The following is a 19,080-nucleotide window of genomic DNA, read 5'->3' as shown; positions in this document are numbered from 1 at the left end:
CCCGCACCCATACCTGGTGGGCCAGGATGTAGATGTTGTGGCCCACGTTCCGCGGGGAGGCCGCCCCGTCCTCGCCGTTCTCCCCGTCCTCGAACTCCACCTCACCCTGCATGTACGCCTTCTTGATCACCTCCACCTGCGGCGGCGGGGACAGCGGGGAGTGGAGCGTCTCAGGGACCCTCAGGACAGCGGCCATGAACCACTCCCGCCCCATGGCCTGAGTGCCTGCGGGAAGACCCAGGCCGGGTCTGGGTGGCAGCCTCTTCTCGGGAAAGCAGAAGCCCCGTGGGGGCCAGAGAGAGAGCACAGTGGGCAGCGCCGGCCTTGCACACGGCTGACCCAGGTTCAGTGCCGGCACCCCATGTGGTCCCAAGCCCACCAGGAGTGACTCCTGAGTAGAGCCCGGAGTCGGCCCTGAGCACCGTCGGGTGTGGCCAAACACCCCCACAAAGAACCAGCAATGAAGGAAAGCACTGGGCCCTAGGACACCCCGTGTGAGACAGTGGGGCCAGAGACCACGCTGGCCACACGGACAAGGCTGGGGCACAGCGGGCAGTCCCCAGCCCTGTCCGGCAGCAGGATTCAGGGACTCGTGAGCAGCGTTGTGCCACAGGCTCACTGTCCTCTCTGGCGACTCGGAGCCGCCTCCCTGGGTCACCCCGAGGCCACACATCGACGGCCAGTTACACTGTCCCCGCAGGCCGGCCTGTCCCCAGGCATGAGAGTCAGTCCCCCTCAGGAGTCTGGTCTGAGCCACACAGACCCCTCAGATGTGGGGGCCAGAGTATGTTATACTTTCACACACTCACACGCAAGTGCAGGTGCACATGTATAACATACACGCTAACATGCAGCCTGCACACATACATGCTCAGGATTTTACACACATTCATGCAAGCCTGCACAACATGCGCACCCACACAGACCCATGCCGGCACACATGCATGCACACATGCCTACAGCTCACACACGTACCCATCGTATACCCATGTTTATTCGTGGCCAAACACACGTGTTTATATCAACACATACATGTACTTATGGCTGCAAACACATAAGCATATGCATGTGGCCACATGTGTATTCATACATACAGCACTCTCACCAGCAGACACAAACACACATGTAGTCTGCACCTAACACACTAGCACACACATGCACCTGTGCACAGCCCACATCCATGTACTCACACAGCACACACATGCACCTGTACACAGCTCACATCCATGTACTCACAACAGCACACACGTGCACCTGCGCACAGCCCACATCCACACACTCATACCCGCATGCATATGCACACATGTCCTCACACATGCCCAGACACATGTGCGTGTTCTGAACAGAGAAGCTGCTCGGCGGCTCTGGGAAGCAGAGAGCCTGGGACCTTCCCTATGACACAGTGACGACGCCCTCTGAGAACGGGGGTGACCGGGCTGTGGACACTCCTGCTGGCATCCAGGTGCAGCCGAGCCCACTGGGCCTCCAGGATCAAGCTGCCAGCGCCTGACTTCCAAATCGGACCCACGGCCCTGAGCCGGCCTGGCGTGCGGCCACACTGGCGCAAAGGCTGGCGCCCTCCCTCAGGCCCGCTGGGCCGTCTGGTGGCTGGAAGAAAGCCCCAGCAGAGACTGGGTCCACTGGGCGGCCTCAAGGCACCTCTGCACGGCCAACCGCTCCCGGAACACACAGTGGGGCTTCCTCTAGAGGGACAAAGAGCAGCAGCCGGCACCCAGGAGCAGCGTGGGGGGCATCTGAGTGGACGTGGGTGCTGAGCACACGGGAACCCTGTGCCCAGCAATGCTTTGACGTCCCGCAATGCCACGAGCCTTCAGCAGGCCTGGCCCCCACTCGGACGGGGAAGCAGGGGCGAGGCAGGAGGAGACAGGAGGGGGCCGTCCGTGGGAGGGGGACATGCGTGGGGTACTGGGCGTCCGCGGGGAGCGGCCCGGCACTCACCAGCTCCTTGGGCCGCATGTTGTAGAGGATGCGCTCAGCGTTCTCGCTGTCGTGCCGGCTCTCCATGATGGCCAGGAGCAGCTTGGACGCGTTGTTCTGGTGGGGCAGACAGGGAGGAGGGCGTGGACCAGGGCCCCCGAGACAGACCTGCTCCCAAGGGGGTGCTGGGAGCAGGCACACCCTAGACCCCTGAGCACCGCGGCTGGACCCCTGCCCGTGCCTGGCACACACTGCCCCATTCTGGAATCGTGCCCACAGAACCCTGGTGGGCATGGTGCCCCCTGCTTCTCGGGCTGGCACCAGTGGAGATCGGAGATTTGATCCTGGTGTCAGGAGGTCACATAATGACCCACTCTCAGGCCCCCAGGGGGTCCAGCACCCACGAGCCCGCTGCTGAGAGATAGGGGGAGGGGCGTTCAGTACCCAGGGGCCCACGGCCCTGTGGCAGAAGAGGCCACGCTGCCCCCAGAGGGACTCGCTGTTGCCATCTCCCTGGGCCAGCTCAGGCTCGCTGCCTGGACACAGGACTGGGCACAGAGCTGGACGAGTCAGGCTGATGGGCATGGCTCAGACTGAACAAGACACCCCGGAGGTAGCAGGGTGACAGGACGCCTCGGAGGTCACCAGAGAACAGACAGGAGCCACGCGGACCACCACCAGACAGAGCCTGGCACGAAGGGGCCTGTGGGGAGCCTGGTCTCTGGCTTCCAGGCTTGGCCCTGAACTCAGCTGCCTTTGAGGGTCACACGTACCCCAACACTCACCCACCCACCCGGCCCCCACGCCTCCGGCTCATGAGAACTGGCCTAATGCCCAGGCCCCGCCACTGCCCCCAGCCCCCTGGAGCCCCCCGAACCCCCAAGGTCCAGGTGTTTCCCAACAATACGGGGCTGCCGCATCAGGGGCCCTGGGTGAGCAGGGACATGCACACGTGGCCTCGCAGCTCAGGAGGGGTTCTCGGGTCTGGGGAGCCCCCGCAGGCCTAGGAAGGGGTCAGCCCCCAGCCCGCAGCCGGCCCTGCAGGGAGGCCACGCGGGAAGGCCATGTGCACCGGACTGAGCGTGCCGGGCCGTCGTGCCCGCGTCCCCACGGCCGCCCGCCGCCTTGCCGTGCCTTGAGCTCCAGCACCAGGTCCATCCGCTTCTTGCCCAGCGGGTTGATGTCGTTGAGGATGAGCGCCGTGATGATGTCGATGCCGTTGGACTCGTGTGTGGCGATGCAGTTCTGGGGGAACAGGAATGAGCGCGCGGGCTGGGTGAGCGCTGCCCGCCCCCCCTCGCCCCTACAGCCCCCGCGGGCCCTGCCCCCGCGCTGAGAGCCCGCGGCCCACCTGGTTCTCGTGGCAGGGCCCCTGGCAGTACTCGGTGAGGCTCTCCAGCGTCTGGTTGATGAGCGCCACGTTCTTCTCGTTGATGTAGAGCCCCAGCAGCCCCAGGCCGCCCGTCGTGCTCCCACAGATGCAGTCCAGGAACTGCAGCGTCTCGCACACCAGGTTGTAGTTGGTCTTGTTGTTCTGGCAGCGCAGGAAGTTCTGCGGCGGGGGAAGGAGTGGGGGCAGAGAGGGATGGGGTGGGGGCAGAGAGGGAGGGGGTGGGGGCAGAGAGAGGGATGGGGTGGGGGCAGAGAGAGATGGGGTGGGGCAGAGAGGGAGGGGGTGGGGGCAGAGAGGGAGAGAGGGCAGAGAGGGAGGGGGTGGGGGCAGAGAGGTAGGGGGTGGGGGCAGAGAGAGGGAGGGGGTGGGGGCAGAGAGGGAGGGGGTGGGGCAGAGAGGGAGGGGTGGGGCAGAGAGGGAGGTGCCTCCATTCAGCTCCTGCCCTGCTGGACAGGTGACCTCAGCACCAGGTCAGCCCCGGGAGGGGCCCGGGCAGTGGCCCTGTCACCTTGGGGTGGGGGCTTGGGGACTCCTGACCGGGCACGAGTCCAGCAGCCAGCAGCCCAGTGACCCCGCGGTCATCCTGCCCAGGGAGCCAGGGGGGCGGGTCTGCGTCAGTCACGGGGGCTCTGGGTGGCTGCAGTCACCCTGCCCAGGCCCAGCGCCCCCAGACGCGTGGAGCGAGGGGGCCAAGGGGAAGCAAAGGGCCACCCCCGAGGGGCAGGAGGGAGGGGAGGCTCTGGTGGGCCAGAGACAGGTGGGGCCGTGGGGGGCTGTGAGGGGCAACAACAGGCTGCGGGGGGCCGGGGGCCGGCGCACCTGCAGGTCGCGGTTGTGGTTCTCGCAGAGCAGCTGCAGGAAGCGCAGGATGGGCTGCATGACGGTGACCACGGCGCTCATCTCCAGCTCGTCCTTGGTCTTGTCCGCGGTGGCCTGCGTGCCCTCGGACGCCGGGTAGTGGTCCTCGGGGTCCGCCTCCCGGCGGAAGGTGCTCAGGGCCTTCCTGGTGGCGGCCGACGCCTCCAGCAGCTGCTCGCGCGCCTCCTCCGTGATCTGCGGGGACGGCTCCTTGGCTGCGGGCGGACGGCGCGGTCACGGCCGGGGACGGAGCTCCCCCCGCCCCCACCCACCAGCCTCACGGCCACGTGGGGTCCATGCTGAACGGAGGCACAGCGAGCCCATGCCGGCCTGCGTGGTCCCCCGTCACCACTGGGACTGGCCCCCAGCAAAGCCAAACGGGAAGGGGGCCGAGACCCAGCAGAGCGGGGGAGGGGCACGGGCTCCCACACGCCCCCCCACGCCCTGAGGAAGCCCCCACCCTATCTGCATGGGGATCAGGGAATGTCATGGAGGAGTACGGGGGGCGGGCTGTGGTGCAGCAGGGGTGAGTCATGGCGGGGCACGGGGAGTGCCATGGTGGGAATATGGGGTGTGCCTGGCTGGGCACGGAGAGTATCATGGCAGGAATGAGGTGTCTCACGCGGTACGGGGCGTGTTGTGGTGGGGCATGGGTGTGTCTGGCTGGGGGACAGGACGTGTTGTGTGGGGTGAGTGTGGGCCAGGCACGGGTGTGTCTGGGTGGGATACAGGGAGTATCTGGCAGGGTAGGGGTGTGTCGGGTGGGTAGGGGCGGGTCTGGGCGGGTGCGGGCGCTCACCCTTCTTGCGCGAGGGGGCGTCCCTGTCCGCCTCCTCATCCTTCTTCTTATTGCCCAGGTCGCTGGTGTTCACGGTCACCGTGGCCTTGATCTCCTGCTGGGCCACTTTCATGCGGTCGTAGAAAACCTTGAAGAACTTCTCCGACTTCTTGTCTTCCGTGAGGCGGCAGAAGAAGGAGTGCTGAGGGGAGAGTGGCCTGTGGGCCCCGGCTCATGGACGCCCATCGAGGCACCCCCGGGGTGTGCCTGGACAGTGTCACCCCTGCACGTGCCGGCAGAGCACCAAGACCGTCCACGCGGCGTCCGGGGCTGACGAGGAGGGGAGCGGCTGGCGTGGCGGGCAGCTCCCCGTGGCTGCCGATGTGTGAACACACCATGGCTGGGCACCCCCCACCCTGACCCCCCACACACATGCCATGCCCGTGAGCTATTTGCACGAAAATGCAGGAGCAGACGGAGCGCCCGGCAAGGCGCCAGCTTCTCCCGCGTGGCTCCTGTGGGGGACACTGGCCTGGGCGGAGCCCTGGTGCCTGGACACTCCGGACACACCATCTCTCCACTCTCGCTGCCCCGTGCTCACTCAGCAGTCTCAGGGACACCGGCTGCTGCTGCCCTTTGCCTCAGGGGCTCTCCGCACCCTCTCCCCCCCACCCCTTCCCCAAGGCAGGGAGTCTCACCCAAGGCCTTAAGAACTGCACTTGACCGAGTTCAAGTCCATGCTCCTTTCCTTCTACTTTCTAATGATTTCATCGCCAGGCTACTCCATTCATCCCCAACCCACTCCTCACCCCCGAGTCCTTCCACCTCCTCACTCGTCTTCCTTCCACCCATCTACATATGCTCCCTTCTACTCTCCTTCCCTCCTTCCCACTGTCCGAGCACCTATTCATCCACACACACACACACACACACACACACACACACATACCCCTACCCGCCCACCCATCATTTATCCAGTTTCCATCACCCATTCACCTATCCATCCATCATCCATCCATCATCCTCATCCATACATCATCCATCCACCATCCATCCATCATCATCCATCATCATCCATCATCATCCATCATCCCTCCACTCATGACAGAGCCCACCACCACTCATACCACAGCTCCACAGACGTGACCCTCCCCCAGGGCCAACCCACAGCTGTGTGTGCTACACGCTGATCAAACACACGTGAGGCCACCTCACGGCCTAGATGGTAACGAGTGTGGGCAAGGCTACGGTGAGGGAGCGGGCAGCTGCCATGGAGATAGATGGAGGCTCCTTAGAATGGAAAGGGGGATGCGATGGGCTCAACGATACCGCTCAGGGCGTGACCAGGGGCAGGGGACCCCACAGCTGTCCACCCAGGGTACTTGGTGCCCCGGCTCTGTCAGGTGGACAGACCCAGACGATCCCACAATGAAACATTGGGACGTGAGGACAGTTGCAGGGGTCAGTCCCTGAGGCAAAAGAACTGGCACAAAGGCACCGGACGAGCCGGAAGTCGGTGCACTATGGAGGGCTCGGGGCAGGCCCAGGACTGGGGGCCGCTGGTCTGGGGACTTTGGCCGTGGGCAGGGACAATCCCATCCCCACTGTTCCCATCCCGGAAGTGGCCCTCTTGGTTGGAGTCGGAGGCTCACAGCACAGAGCTGACGAGTCCCGATCCCCAGCTTAGCCTGGCACCCCCGAGGCACCCACATGACACGGGCCATCCTGAAGGAAGGGCCTGACGAGGGGCCGGGAGGGCACCTCTGCCCACTCCTGGGAACTGGGGCCTTCAGGGGAGCCTGGAGACGGCGGGAAGCCCAGAGACCCCGGGAGCTGCTCAGCGCAGGGCAGGGGCACTGCAGGGGTTTCTCAGGGCTACAGGGGCTCTGCCACCTCAGCAGCTTGGGAAGGGGCCCGGGGGAAGCCCCACGATCCTCAGGGACAATCACGTCGGGGACCAGGTTCTGGGGGGGTGTTTGCACTGCAGAGATGGGGGGCTGTGCGCAGAGGAGCTGTATGCAGGGGCTGTGTGCACGGGGGCTGTGTATGGCAGGGGGGCCATGTGAGGCAGGGGGGCTGTGTGTGGCAGGGGGGCCATGTGAGGCAGGGGGGCTGTGTGTGGCAGGGGGGCTGTGTGTGGCAGGGGGCTGTGTGCACAGGGGACTGTGTGTACACGGAGGCTGTGTGCACGGGGGACTGTGTGTATGGGGGGTTGTGTGCACGACGGGCTGTGTGCAGCGAGGGGTTCTGTGCCTGGGGGCTGTGTGCGTGGGGGGCTGTGTGCACAGAGAGCTGTGTGCAAGGGGACTGTGTGCGTGGGGGGGCTGTGTACACGGGCCTGTGTGTACAGGGGCTGTGTGCAACGGAGGCCTGTGTGCAGCAGGAGGCATGGGGGCGTGACCTGGGCTCACTCGGCGGGACCCCTTCCTCTCTCTCTCTCTCTCTCTCTCTGACCTCCCTCCCCGGCCCCTCCCACCCTCCGTCCCAGCAGGAGCCTGAACAAGGGGCTCCCCAGCCACCGCTCCCACAGCACGTGTCCAGCCGGGACCCCGTACTCAGGCTCTGGGGGTGGGGGCTGGGTGGGGGGAGGTGCCAGACGTGGACGGAAACCTAGGAGGGGGCCCCTGCGCCCAGGAGGAAGCTGCCTCAGTCCAGGCAGGCCCCCTGGGGCCCAGAGTGCTGGGGAGGAGGTGGGGGTGGCACCCTAGGGGACACTTGTCATGTCCTGAGCCCACGGCAAGGCGCTCTGGGAGGGGGCGTGCGTCTGTTTCCGGTGACAGCTCCAAGAATCCCGAGTGGGTGTGAGAAACAAGGAAGTTTACAGACGAGAGAGAGAGCGAGAGAGAGAGAGAGAGAGAGGGGGGGGGGCAGGGAAGGGAGGGGAGAGGGAAAGAGGGAGGGGGAGGGCGGGGAGGGCCCGGGGAGCTGCGGGCGCCATGACAACGCGTCCCCTGCAGCCGCCCACTGCAGCACAGCCCCTGCTGACGCACTCGCCGCCAGTGCGGCCGAGCAGCGGGAAGGTGAGCAGAGCGGCTCGTTAGCTGCCTCTGTGCGAGTGCGCGGCCTATAAATAGCCGTTACATAACGCGCCGACCTCATTCCTCGCGCACCTCCCCCCGCCCGCCCTGCTGCCCGCCCGCCGGGACCCTCCCGGGGCACCGGAAGCTCCCTGGCCACAGGGCGGCTCCTTCCCGGGGAGACACAGCCCAGCCCAGGGTGCAGCTGGACGCCTAGGGGACAGCCAGGGCCCGGGGGTCAACTGGACACTCGAGGGGGTGGCCTGTGCCGGGGAGGAGGCGGGCCCCGGGGAACTGTCCCCCAGGGCTCCAGCGATGACGCTCCCAAGGGACAGACAGGGCCAGGCGGGAGCTGCCAGCTGAGATGCCCCCACACGCCACCCTCTGCTCCAGCCCCTTCTGCGTCCCGGACGCTGCTCGGAGTCCCGGGGCAGCTTCCCCGGACAGAGTGGACCTGGCCTGTCCTTGTCCCACAGCTTAGACAGTGTCTGCAAGGAGCTCAGCCCTGTCACACTGTCCCCTCAGTACAGCCCATCGTATGTCCCCTCACACTGTCCCCACAGCGTAGACCCCCGAAGCACTTCAGGCGCCCCCGCCTGAGCCAGGCTGCGCACGGGCCGTTCCTGCTGTGGGGCCGTGGGGTGTCCCCTCAGCAGATCCGGCGGCCACACCCGCGCCCTTGGGACCCTGAGGAGACGGCCCGGAGGACCCAGGGTCGCGGGCAGCCAGGCCTGGCGTGCGTGCCGCCAGGTGGCCAATGTGGAAATAGAGCCGGGACGCCGAATGTGACAATACACGGCCTCCGCCACAGCTGACGCGCGCGGGAGGCGACACACCATGTTCCCTTAACACTCGGCTCCGGGTGTGAAAATAAAATTAAACGGGTACTTCCTCTTGTAAATAGAAGAAGGCGCCCAGCTCCAGCGCACGAACCGGGAACTGTCGGGGGGTTGCGAGCTCCGTCCGCAGGGGGCCCACCGGCCTGCCCCGGCCTGAACCACAGCGAGCGCCCGGCACGGACGCCCGGGGAAAGGCCGAGGGCACTGGGCACTGGCCACGGCCTCGCGCTAAAGGCGCCCGATAACCCGACTTCTGGGGCCGCTTCGGGCTGCCTGGCTGGGTGCAGGGAGCTGTTGGCGGGATAGACGGGGTCTCAGCCAAGCCAGCCCCCGCTTCAGGGCCCAGTTTCCCCTGTGCCTGGCAGCCGCCCAGCAGCATGGAGCACAGGCGACCCCAGGACAACAAGGGGCACAGAGGGACAGGAGGCGCGACCTTGCCCTCCCACCCCGGAGGGCACACACAGCACATGCACACACATGCATACCACCCCCCCACATGCATACCACACACACACATGCACACACCACACACACGCACACAACATACACACCACACACATCCATACATGCACAACTCACATACACCACACACATGCATACTACATACACATGTATGCACACCATATACACACAACACATACACCACACACACGCATACCGCACACATGCACACCACACACATGCATACTACAAACATGCATGCACACATACCACACACACATACACACCACACACATGCACACCATACACATGCACATATACCACACACCACCCACATGGACAAAGATGCAAATACCACACACAACACACATGCACACAACCCCCAAACATGCACACACAACACACACACCACACACATGCATATCACACACATATGCCACCACACACACCACACATACTCACACACACATACACACAACACACACCATACATACATACTATACATACTATACATGCGCACTTGCACACACACACCACACACATGCACACACACGTACACACAAACATACACCACATACACACCACACATGCACACCGCATGAGCACGCGCACACACGCCCAGGCTGGCTCAGCTGAGACAGACAGCCAGGGAGCAGGCCCTCCCCACTGGGACTAGGCCCTGTGGGGGCATGGCGGGGGCTGGGAACACATGGGACGCGCTGTGACCGTCGCTGTGACCCTGCAGCCCAGCCCAGCTCCCACACACCCTCCTGCCGGCTGCCTGGAGGCCGAGCACGGGCCGTGGCTCTGCTCAGTAGAACATTCTCCGAGACGGGAGGCTGCTATTCCCTGCGGCTCGGGTGGGCCCCCGGCTCTGGGAGTAGGGTGCCCTGGGCTCCCCAGTCAGCCTTGATCACTGAGCCGCCCCACGGGAACGGACCCCGAGTCTGAGGCCCCAGAGAAGCTTCCAGAACAAGTAACCCTGTCACGAAGGCCATGGGTGTGGCAAAGGCCCACTGAGATCACGGGGGCAGAGGGACGACCCTCGGCCCTGGGGGGCGGGGGCAGAGGGCCCCTGGACAGAGACCAGGGTCTGTCCTTCCCCTGCACCCCCAGCTGCAGGCTGGTGGTCTGTAGGGTGTCCAGACCCCAGAGGCCCCGGCCTGGCGCCCCTCCTGTGGGGACACTGAGCCGGGCGAGAGGGATGATGCCCGAAGCCGGGTCCCCTAGGGCCGACCCTGGGGGCAGCGGCGAACAGGGGCGGAACTTGGCCAATGAGGGGGGTGTCCGGGCTGTCCCAAGGGGCCCTGACAACCCCTCTGGCCCCTTCCTGACCTCTGACCTCAGGTCTCTTCCAGTCCGGCACACTGGCCTTTGCCGGTGAGGGAACATAAGGACGTGTGGCAGGTTTCATTACAGGGACCACCTTTGGGGGGGTGGGGACTGAGGCCCACCAGGATCCACCCCGGGGCCTCGTGGGAGCTGGACTCAGCTGGGCCGGAGCCAAGAGCCGAGGACAGCCCACTCTGTGTCCAGCGCAGGCAGCCCGTGTGGGGCGCTCCGCTGGCCAGGCAGACACAGGCTGAGTCACCCGCCGACCGCGCCAGGGGCGACACCCGCTTCCGTAACCGCTGGCTCCCCCGGGGCTGCCCTTCCGCCCGGCCGCCGGCCAGCACAGGCCCCCGCTGCTCTGAGGGGGCTGGGGCCCAGGCGGCCTGTACCCCACCCCGGCACGCCCCACGGGCCTTCCAGAACCGGGGGACGGCCGAGGTGACGCGCCAGGAGCGGGCAGGCTTCAGCGGCCGCCTGGCAGCCCTGGCGTTCCCGGCCCAGCTGCGTACGTGACGGAGGCTCGGGTGTGTCCGCGGGCTCCGGGCATGTCAGCGCCGCAGCTCGCTCTCTCCGGAAAGGCCCCTCCTGGCCAGACGCCTCAGCCACGCGGGCAGCGTGGGAGCAGCCAGGAGGGGCGCGGGGAGAGACCGAGGGCCGGGTGGGAGGGGCCGTCAGCCCTGGGAGGCTGGCAGGGTGGCAGGGGACACAGACCCTGAATCCCCATGGGGGCGCAGACGGGGTGGGCTGAGACAGTCGGGGAGCCCGGCAGGCTGCTGTCCTGACTGGGAGTCCCAAGTGCCTCCCACGGACGTGGCAGAGCCGTGTCCCCGGCTCTCCAGCACCAGTGGGCGTTTTCTCTGCCGCCCAGAGGGGAAGGTCGGGTGGACACGCCGGCTCGTCCTGCCGGCCCAGGGCAGCAGCTGCTGCTCACAGGGGCGCAATTTCGGAGGACACTGGGGCTCCCCTTTCCCTCGGATGCCCCCATGGAGCCCCCGGCTGTCCCAAGTGAGCACGAGCGACTCCCGGAGCCCCGGCGCTAGACGGAGAAGCCTGAATCAGCCCCACCCCCACCGCCTCACTCGGCCCGGGGGGGCCCTGGTGTCTGCCAGGACCGCGGGAGCAAGAGCAGCAGCTGAGCCCAACGCATGCCGGGACCACCTCAGGGCTCGGGGACCCAGGACGGCGCGGGGACCTCGGGGCAGCACAGCCCCATGCCCCAAGGCCTCGGCCCCTACGAGCACCGTGTCCCCTCTCGGGGCGAGTTCCTGCCATCTCTCAGGCCCTCGGAGTTCTAGAGAGTCGGGGAGGAGACGGGGCACCCCGGGTTCCAGCGTCCTCCTTGGCTGGAAAGGGAGAGAGAAGCCCAGGCCCCTCCAGACACCGTCTCCTCTCCGGGGCAGAGCAGGAGGGCGTCGCAGGCCTGCAGGCTCCAGGGGCCTCGGCCCCGCCGGCACTGTCCTCGGCCCGGCACTCTTGCAGGGCAGAGGCCAAGAGGGGCCTGCAGTGTCTTTGCCAAGGCACACGCCCACGGCCACGCGGCTTGGCTCACACAGGCACCAGGGTGGGAGGGGGTGAGCACGCTGGGGTCCCCCACGGTCCCCAGACTCCCAGTGGACCAGTGCTCTGGGCGCCAGCAGGGAAGGGGGGACACGGAAGGGCCACTGCCCCCGCAGGCTGGTCAGCGACACACGCAGTCAGGCCCATGGGACTCGCGGGCTCCTGTCCTGCCCGCACTCCGCTGGCCGCCCCTACGCTCCCCAGGACGACCCAGGTCCTTGGCAAAGAACCCGAGAGTCCCCGTCTGCGCCAGCTCCTCAGTCACCCCGTGTCGAAGGGCCCCTCCCTGCCCTCAGCTGGTCCTCACCGCGCCGTGCAGGCTGGGGGTGGGTCCCCGGGCCCCTACCTGGATGGTGGTGTTGCCCCCCTCCAGCAGGGCGATGGCCAGCAGGATGCTCTCGTGAAACACGCGGTCGCTGGCCGCGTTCATGATGAGGTCGATGACGAGGTTGGAGGCGCCCTCCTTGTCCAGGTGACACTGTACCTCGGCCAGGCTCATCTCGCCACGGCTCACCGAGCTCGAGCCGGAGCCTCCCCCTAGGAGGAGACGCGGGGATGGTGAGAGCCTGGAGGGCCGCGGGGTAGACCCCCGAGGGAGGCACTGGGCCCTCCTCCAGCAGGGCTGGCCCTGGTGACCCTCGTGGCACGCAGCAGAGACGGCGGCACCAGTGGAGGGTGTGGTGGGCAGGGAAGAACAAGGATGCCCAGAGTGTCCCCAGGACACAGGGGCCAGGCGGCCACTGAGTCCAGCACGGATGCCGCACGAGTGTCCGAGAAAGCCCGGCACATCCTGTCCTCTGGCCTCCTCAGTACCCGCCCCAGCCCCGTCCACATGGTTCCGGCCCAACCAATGCTGACCTGGCCACTGGCCGCATCGGCTTGGTGCCGGGCCCTGAGGGTCAGGGCTGGGGACGTGGACCCTGACACCATCCCCCTAAGTGGCCCCTTTGGCCTGGTCCTAGGATCCAGGATGGGCCTGCTCAGTCTTACAGCTGCGGGACAGGTGGAACCCACAGCTCCTGGGCGGCAGAAAACCACAACTGCCCAGCCCGCCTCTGTCCTTGGCCCCCTGACACGTTTATGTCTACGGGACAAGGAAGATATGGGGGGAGTCCACCCCCATCTGCAGACACCATTCCCCACCCCCACCCGGGTCCACGCCCAGTGCCGTGGACTTGTGAAGCCACAGCAGGACAGAGGGTCGAGTCCCTGAGTGGCCGCCACAGTGCACGAAGTGGGGACAGACCCAGTGCCCCGCCCCAGAGCTGCTCCAGCACCGGCCTCCCCAGGCCAACCAACATCACTGCTGCCTGCGGCCCGGCGGGGCCCACGTGCCAGGGGGCGCCTGTGACCTACCTCCTCCCGCGGGCTTGCTGGGCCCTCCAGGGGACAACGGGCCATTGGCAAAGCTGGTCAGGCTCTCTCTCCTCCCCGAGGGCCGGATGTTCCCGTAGTAACGGTTCACCAGGATCTGCCTGAGCGCCTCCCCCTGGGCGGCAGGAGAACACGATCAGGGTCTGGAGCGACGGGGCTCGCAGACACACGTGGGGGGCCCAGGTGGGGACCGCTCAGATCATTCAGGAAAGCCATGGGTACTCTGAAGTCCAATTCTTCAATATTTTCTCAGGAAACCAGAGGGTTAAAAACAAACAAACAAAAAAACCCCAGCAAAAACCAGCCCGTTGTGCAAAGATGAAATAGTCACAGGTGTCTGTCTCTCAGCGGCCCGGCTGAGGGGACGCTGGATCTGGCAGAACCAAAACCAACCCAAAGTGACCGGCACACTTGAGAGGCCAATTCAAGCCCACTTAGAAACCGTGTCCTGCCTCCCCAGAGCCACAGGAAACGCTCTGCCCAGGGTCCTAAGAAAATATTCAGATTTCAGAGTGAAGTTGCTCAAAGCCCCACTGAGCTGAGAACGGGCTGATGCCGAAGGACAGGCAGAGTGGAGAGAGCGACGCAGAGAGGAGGTTGCCCAGCTGTGGCGGGCGACGGGCACGTGGGTGTCGCCCTGAAGAGATGCCGAGAGGGAGGGAGGGTCAGGGCCTGGGTCGCAGGTGGCCAGCGCCAAGGCTTCTGTCCCGGAGTCCTTGCAAAAGAGCCCCGTGGACACCAGAACCTTTCCCTCCAGCTTGACTGAAGGATTTGTTTTCTGGCTGCCGTGGGGGTGCACTGAGACCACCTCTAACATGCCGAGCTCGTGCCGATGGCTGCCGGGGCCCCCCACGTTCCACCCCACCTCCCCGGAGCCCAAGGTCTGGGGCGCCCACGGCCGGAGAGCGAGAAGTCTGGCAGGGCAGAGGTGTGGGGAGAAGCAGGCGTCTGAAATAAAGACGTGAGTCTGGTGGGGGCCCCGCGTGAGCCGGTGAGGAGCACCAGAATAGACCTGGAGCCTCACAGCGGGCGGGGGGGGGGGGTCCCTGAGAGCCGGGGGAGGGGCCAGGGCATGGGAAGGACAGGGAGAGGTTCTGAGCCCCGCATCAGAGCAGGGGCCCCGGGGGACCCCCCTGCCTGGCCACCAGGAGGCTGGCAAGCCTTGTCCTCCGTCCACCCTCACCCCGTTCACCTTCTGCCCACCCACGACACTAACTTCCTTCCTGGACCACGGGAACCCGCCACCTTCCGGGACAGGGCGCTGCCACACCTGTCACACTCACAGGCACTTCGGAATAAACTGGTTTCTGCGAGACCGTCTCGCGCGGCTCAGAGGTGGGACGTGGCTGGGCCGGGGCGGCAGCGCCCCAGAATCGCTCTCCCGCCGGGCACAGTGCGGGAAAGCCCGGCCCCGGGAGAAACGCGGCCTCCTGGGGGCACTCGGGGAGCTTCAGCCGCAGGGCAGGGGCGACGGAGGCGTCTTCCCCGTGTCCACGGCCCTCGGCCTCCCTCTGAGCGGCCAGCAGCAGGACCAGGCCTGGCACCCAGGGCACAGCCTCGCTGCTCTGAGTGCTGCGCTGCTGTCCCCGCGTGCCCGGGCCGGTCAGTGCATGCTGGGTGAGTGTCCGCCAGGAGCACTGCACGCGCCTCTGGGCCGCCGGACATCCTCAGACATGCAGAGGAGGTCACGGCCCTTGGCCTCCGGGTGGTGGGGGGTGAGAGGTGACACCCGAGAATGAGAACACAGCCACACAGCCTGTGGACAGGCACCAAACTCAGGCCCACGGGGACTATATCCCGTCTCCCCTTGGGCAGAGAAACCCAAGCAGTTACCATGGTAACGATGCTTCCACCAGAACATTCCCCAAAGAGAAGCCCAGGAAGCTGCTAATTATGGAAGGCAGCCGGCAACCCTCGGCCTCACCCTCGCGCCAGCGGGTTCCAGCACGCATGCACCCCACCTGTGTGCTGCGTGCACGCGCACACACGGCCAGGTACACGTATGTACACAGACACCACAGTCAGACACACAATCAGACACATGCATAAAGATTCACACAGACACTCAGATAAGCAGACACACGTGTACATAAACGTCCACACAGGCATATAGACGCACAGACATGCAGACACAGGTATACGCATGTACAGACACAGAGACACACAGGCACATGTCCACACACAGACTCAGACACATACGCACAGACAGACACACGGACTTGGAGACACAGACACACACAAGCACACACTCAGACGTTTAAACCGTGAGGGAGAGAAACAGCACGTGGGTTTTCCTGGTTCCTTCGGAAGCAGAGACTGGCTCCTTCCTGACCGTGGGTCTGGGGGAGGGCCAGGGGACAGGTCCACAGCACCGTCGCGGGGTGCAGGGACGCTGCTGCTGGCTGCAGGGAAGCACCCTCATCCCCGGCGGGGGGACAGAGCCAGCGGCGGGGGCCAGGGTGGGTGAAGGGAAGAGGCTGCAGGTGACTGGCAGGGCTGGGGCCAGCCGGCCACCCTCCTGGAATGCTGCTTTCCTTCCAGCCCCTTCCCTGCCGGCAGGCGGCAGATCCCCGTCTGCCTCTGGGGAGCAAGCGCGGTGACAGGAAGCGCTTTGCGTGAAGCCCCCCGGGGCTCGTCCCAGGCACCCTGGAGTGGCTTCACTCCTGTCGGTGAGCCAACAGACACCGGGGCCGTGGGCGGGCGCCAGCCACACTGAGACAGACCCCCAGGGCTCTCGGTCCTGCCCCCAGCAGCCAAGCGCTTCAGGAGAGCGGGACCCTGACCCGGCCACGAGCCTGGAACACTGACGACAGCAGCAGGACGCTGGCCCAGGGGTGAAGCCTACCCCTCCCATAGGAGAAACCGAGGCACAGGAAGTGGGAAGGACCTACTCCCCACACGACCGGCGTTTTTATTTCCAGAGCTCAGTGCGTGGCTGTGTTCACCACGTGCCACGACCTGGGCCTGAGGCCGGGAGCCGCTGTCTAGCGCTGGGAATGACTCCCAGGGCCAGCCACAACAGTGCCAGGTCCACACTGCAGGGGGACAGTGAAACCCACTTTCCGGGAGTCAGAGACAGGGAAGGTTCTGGAGCCGGCAAGGCCAGGCAGGGCTGGGGGGTGTAAGCAGAAGCCCAAGATCTCAGGCCTCAGTGCTCCAGTATACCGGCTGCCCCATGCCTGAGCCTCAGTTTCTCCATCTGTGAGGTGGGGTACACCAGCCTGCATCAGAGGTGATGCCTTAGAGCCCATCAACGGCAGAGTGTGGCCACCAGCCTCAGGGCCACTGGCCGTCCCCAAAGCGGCACAGCAGGCTCGCCTGGGGGCGGGGCTGCTGGGAACAGCTGCCCTTGGGCAGAAGAGTCCACAGGGTGGCCTCCCAGAAGCGCAGTCATGCCCGCCTCCTTGCCCCAGGGACGCGGCGCCCACCCCAGGGCCCCCGCAATGTGAGTACATGCCCGGGGATGTGAGAGGCACGGGGCAGCTACGTGCAGGCCGGGGCTGTGGCGACCCAGGCTCCCGGCGAGGCTCCAGGCCGGGGCCGGCACCGCAACCCTCCCCCACCCCGAGCAAGCACCTGAGCAGCTTCTACACAGGAAGGGAGAAGGAGGGGGCAGGGCGGGGATGACTCAGAGCAGCGGGGCACCCTCGTGGCTCCGGGGGGCTGTGCCCACGGAGGGGCCCGGCCCCAGCCCCAGCCGGAGGAGCCTGGGCCCACAGAGGGTGGAGGGGTGCGGGCGCTACGTACCCTTTTATGGTCTTCCAGCTGCCTCAGCGGCGGGCTCGACTCAAGCTCCTGCTAAGCATGCAGAAAGGCCAGTTACAGTCCGACACTCGGGACACACGACGTCAGTCACACAGAGAACAGGGCGGACCCACGCAGGGAGGGGCGGCCTGGGCGCAGGCTGCCCACGGACCCCGACAGCGGCGCTCCGGGGACGCCGGGTCTCACCGGCCCCCCACCCCACACCGTTCAGGACAAGCAGGTGCCGGCACCTGGGCCACTGCTGGGTGCTGCGAAGGTCACGGCGCTCTGGGCACCCGGACACGGTGCTCTGGCACGAGGCTGGCGGGACCTGGCCGTGCACGCTGCATGCACCAGCGCCCCGTGCACACCCCGTGCACGCATGCAGCGTGCAGCCCCTCCTGCCCCCCGTGCACAGCCTCTGGCCAGAGCCGAGGACAGGGGCGAGCCACATGCCACACCCCCGACCCGGAGCCCCAGGCGAGCTCGGTGCAGTCCCGCCGCCTCCCCGGAGGGCATCTCGTGACCGAGAGGCGGAGCCCGGGCAGGGCTGGCGACACGGCAGCTTCCCCCAGACCCTACGGGCGTCCCTGTGCGTCTCCTCAGGACAGGGCGACGAGCTCACGGGGAAGTGCTCTGAGACATGCCTCGTGCCCTCTCCGGAGGGATGCTGGGGACAGGGCAGGCTGGGGGGCCATCCCAGGCACCCTGCAGAGACAAACACCGAGACCGGGAAGGCGCCACGCTGCCCCTGCCCCCACACGCGGGACCGATGATCGGCCTGGACACGCCGCCCGTGGACAGGCCCCGAGGCCGCCCGCGGCACACACCTCAGTGGGGTTCTCCGCGTCCGGAGCTGGCGGCAGCTGAGTAGAAGTGAAAGGTAGCAAGGTTAGTCCCGCAGCTGGACCGGGGCACAGAGAGGCATCGACCCACACACAGGACGGGACACAGGGGAGCACATGTGAGCACAAGGGGAGCGGAGTCTTGCTCCTGGCCTGGGAGCCCGGCAGGGTGGACGCGCTCAGCCCAGCACCTGCCTTCCGAGGACAACAGACGCGAACCCACGAGTCGGCGTGTGTGGGTGGCCAGTGCCGGGGCAGAGAGGGCGGCCACGAAGGGGCGCAGGGAAATAGCCTCTGGCACCAGTGCTCCCGGGCCTGAGTATGTCCACGGGGCAGTGAGGGAGGCGGCCGTCACTCCCCACCTGGCCGTCCCCTCTGACCACAGTGGGCAGCAGGTTCACAGTGCAGATGGCCACGGGCGAGGCCCCGCCTGTGCCCTGCGCTCTCTCCCCGCATTGCCAGGGAGGCTCGGGGTGGCTGCGGGAGGCAGAGGCCGTGTCCAGCAGTCTCAGCCATTTCTTCCTTTCCCAGCAGCTGGAGGGAGATAACAGCCTGACATGGGCACCGAGAGGCCAGGACGCGGGTCTCAGCAGGGGGACATCGCCCCCCAGCCCTGAGCGGCGGCACGAGGCCTGGGCAGGCCCATCAGCTCCTCACACGGCTGCCCCAGCCTTTCGCTGGAGGTTGCGCTGACATTTCTGCCAACAGTTCCTGGTGCAAAACCCAACGGGACACCAGGCCCAAGTCAGCCTGTGTGCGCGCACGGCCACGCAGACGCGGAGGGACCCTCTGAGGACCCGGCCTGTCCCGCTGTCCTCTGTGCTGGCCGGGGTTGGACAGAAGGAGTGTCAAAGGCACTGAGGCCCCAGTGGAGCTCAGGCACAGCACGGGCAGGGGACTCGGCGTCTGATTCCAATTCTGAGACGTCTGAGTGGGCGACGGTCGCGGGGACGGCTGCTACTTC

The 19,080-nt window shown here is 66.2% G+C and overlaps 1 protein-coding gene across 1 annotated transcript in view; it reads right to left on the bottom strand.

Annotated features, from left to right (window-relative positions):
* Positions 1–19,080, bottom strand: part of ITPR1 (inositol 1,4,5-trisphosphate receptor type 1) — a 156,728-nt gene that overhangs the window by 32,839 nt on the left and 104,809 nt on the right. Inside the window, exons 41-50 of the mRNA XM_055134213.1 lie at positions 18,102–18,137; positions 17,275–17,322; positions 13,510–13,642; positions 12,500–12,690; positions 4,989–5,169; positions 4,151–4,404; positions 3,290–3,490; positions 3,073–3,183; positions 1,960–2,055; positions 14–136 (exon numbers count right to left, since the gene is read on the bottom strand). Coding sequence (XP_054990188.1) covers positions 14–136; positions 1,960–2,055; positions 3,073–3,183; positions 3,290–3,490; positions 4,151–4,404; positions 4,989–5,169; positions 12,500–12,690; positions 13,510–13,642; positions 17,275–17,322; positions 18,102–18,137 — 1,374 coding nt within the window. The remainder of the gene's footprint in view (positions 1–13; positions 137–1,959; positions 2,056–3,072; positions 3,184–3,289; positions 3,491–4,150; positions 4,405–4,988; positions 5,170–12,499; positions 12,691–13,509; positions 13,643–17,274; positions 17,323–18,101; positions 18,138–19,080) is intronic.

The sequence above is a fragment of the Sorex araneus genome, chromosome 4 (assembly GCF_027595985.1).
Source record: "Sorex araneus isolate mSorAra2 chromosome 4, mSorAra2.pri, whole genome shotgun sequence".
NCBI classification, from domain to species: Eukaryota; Metazoa; Chordata; class Mammalia; order Eulipotyphla; family Soricidae; genus Sorex; species Sorex araneus.
This window is presented reverse-complemented; position numbering and strand designations above follow the sequence as displayed.